This window comes from Rattus norvegicus, chromosome X (genome assembly GCF_021556685.1).
Source record: "Rattus norvegicus strain SHRSP/BbbUtx chromosome X, alternate assembly SHRSP_T2T, whole genome shotgun sequence".
NCBI classification, from domain to species: Eukaryota; Metazoa; Chordata; class Mammalia; order Rodentia; family Muridae; genus Rattus; species Rattus norvegicus.
In genome coordinates, this window is record NC_141554.1 from 133,452,847 (window position 1) to 133,454,264 (window position 1,418).

Consider the following 1,418-nt stretch of genomic DNA (forward strand, 5'->3'; position numbering starts at 1 on the left):
TTGTATTAAGAAATCTCTGAACCAATCACTATACTTTTTGGTCCCAACAGCATCTCTTTAGCTGGCTCCCTGTATGCAAATGGCTTTCGATATTTGCTTGACCACCCAGGTCAACCTAGGCCATTTGGGTCCTGCAGCTAGTTCCTGATCTTAGAGCTGCCTCTCTGAGAGCCAACCTCCCCAAGGTTAGACCTGAATCAAACCACTCACTACCACAGCATAGCATCCAAGGGCAGTCTGAAAACACTAAACATCAGGGCCAGAAAGCCAGTTGAATGAGGTTTATTGTTTCAGACTGGGTTTGCCCCATCCCTTGAAGTTTTACTTCCCGCGCTGGCATTGGTGGTAGTAGGCCTCCCGCTCTTCAAGGTACTTGGCCCTCAGAACCGCAGCCCTCTCCTCGTAGGGGATTTTATCCGCTTCTGAACACCTGGCCCACATCCTCCCTGCAGCCTTGGCCACCTGCCCCACAGTCCAGTTTGGATGTTGTTCTTTTATCTCCTCAAAATGGTCCTGGGAGAAGAGCAGGAACGAGGATGGGGGCTTCCGCGGTGCATCTGCATCTCTCCTCCTTCTCTCCCTTCTCGGTCCGGAATAGTTTCTCATTTCACGTTGGTACCGATCTTTGTCGCGCTTGGCCAGGGCTTCATACTTCTTTTTTTCCTTCTTTGAGATGGTCTTCCATTTTTCAGAACACTTTCTAGAAAATTCGGTAAAGTCATAGTAGATGTTTGGCTGTTGCTCCCTCATTTGATTTCTGAAGTCCATCATAAAATGGACATAAGGAGAGACGTTCACTTTCGGTCTTACTTTGCTGTCTTTTCCCATGTTTATAGAAGCACGAATTCCGATCCTGCTGATTGGAGAGCAGCGATTGGTCTTCACTACAGGAGCAGCCTAGACAGTGTCCTCCATGGGGTGAAATCTTCCCTCTGTGTGCGCCTCAGCCAGGGCCCAGCCTTTTCAGTGCTGGTGGGCATTGTTGGGTCAAAGAAGGCAATTGTGACGTCATCCCTGAGCTGACCAATGGCAGCCAAGCTCAGTCACTTACAGGTAGGTCCTCTTCTTTTTTTTTTTTTTCCTGTGTGGTTTTTTTTTTTTCATTATTAGAAAGATTTGTGTGTTTGTTGTGTAGATTTGAAGTACTGAGGAAGGAACTCCAGGCCCTACACATGCTAGGCAAGGACCCTACCACTGAGCTCTATCTCTAACCCCATTAGAGTGGTCCATAAACAAATGCACTGAGGTGGAGATGTGGAAGGCAGAAGGAACGCTATGGGCAGTTTTCAGCACACACACACACACACACACACACACACACAAACATCTTGCCCCATATGTGCCGACACTACTTGTGATCTGAGCCTCTGACTGATCAACCAAACCTTCCACGTATCCCACAATTTCTGTTCCATGAT

General features: G+C 47.8%; 1 protein-coding gene across 1 annotated transcript; it reads right to left on the reverse strand.

The window, feature by feature from the left end:
• Positions 1 to 272: 272 nt before the first annotated feature.
• Hmgb4l2 (high-mobility group box 4 like 2) lies at positions 273 to 973 on the reverse strand. Its single transcript, XM_087601240.1, has one exon. The coding sequence runs from the start codon at positions 826 to 828 to the stop codon at positions 322 to 324; it is 507 nt and encodes a 168-aa protein (XP_087457366.1). The 5' UTR covers positions 829 to 973; the 3' UTR covers positions 273 to 321.
• Positions 974 to 1,418: the final 445 nt, after the last annotated feature.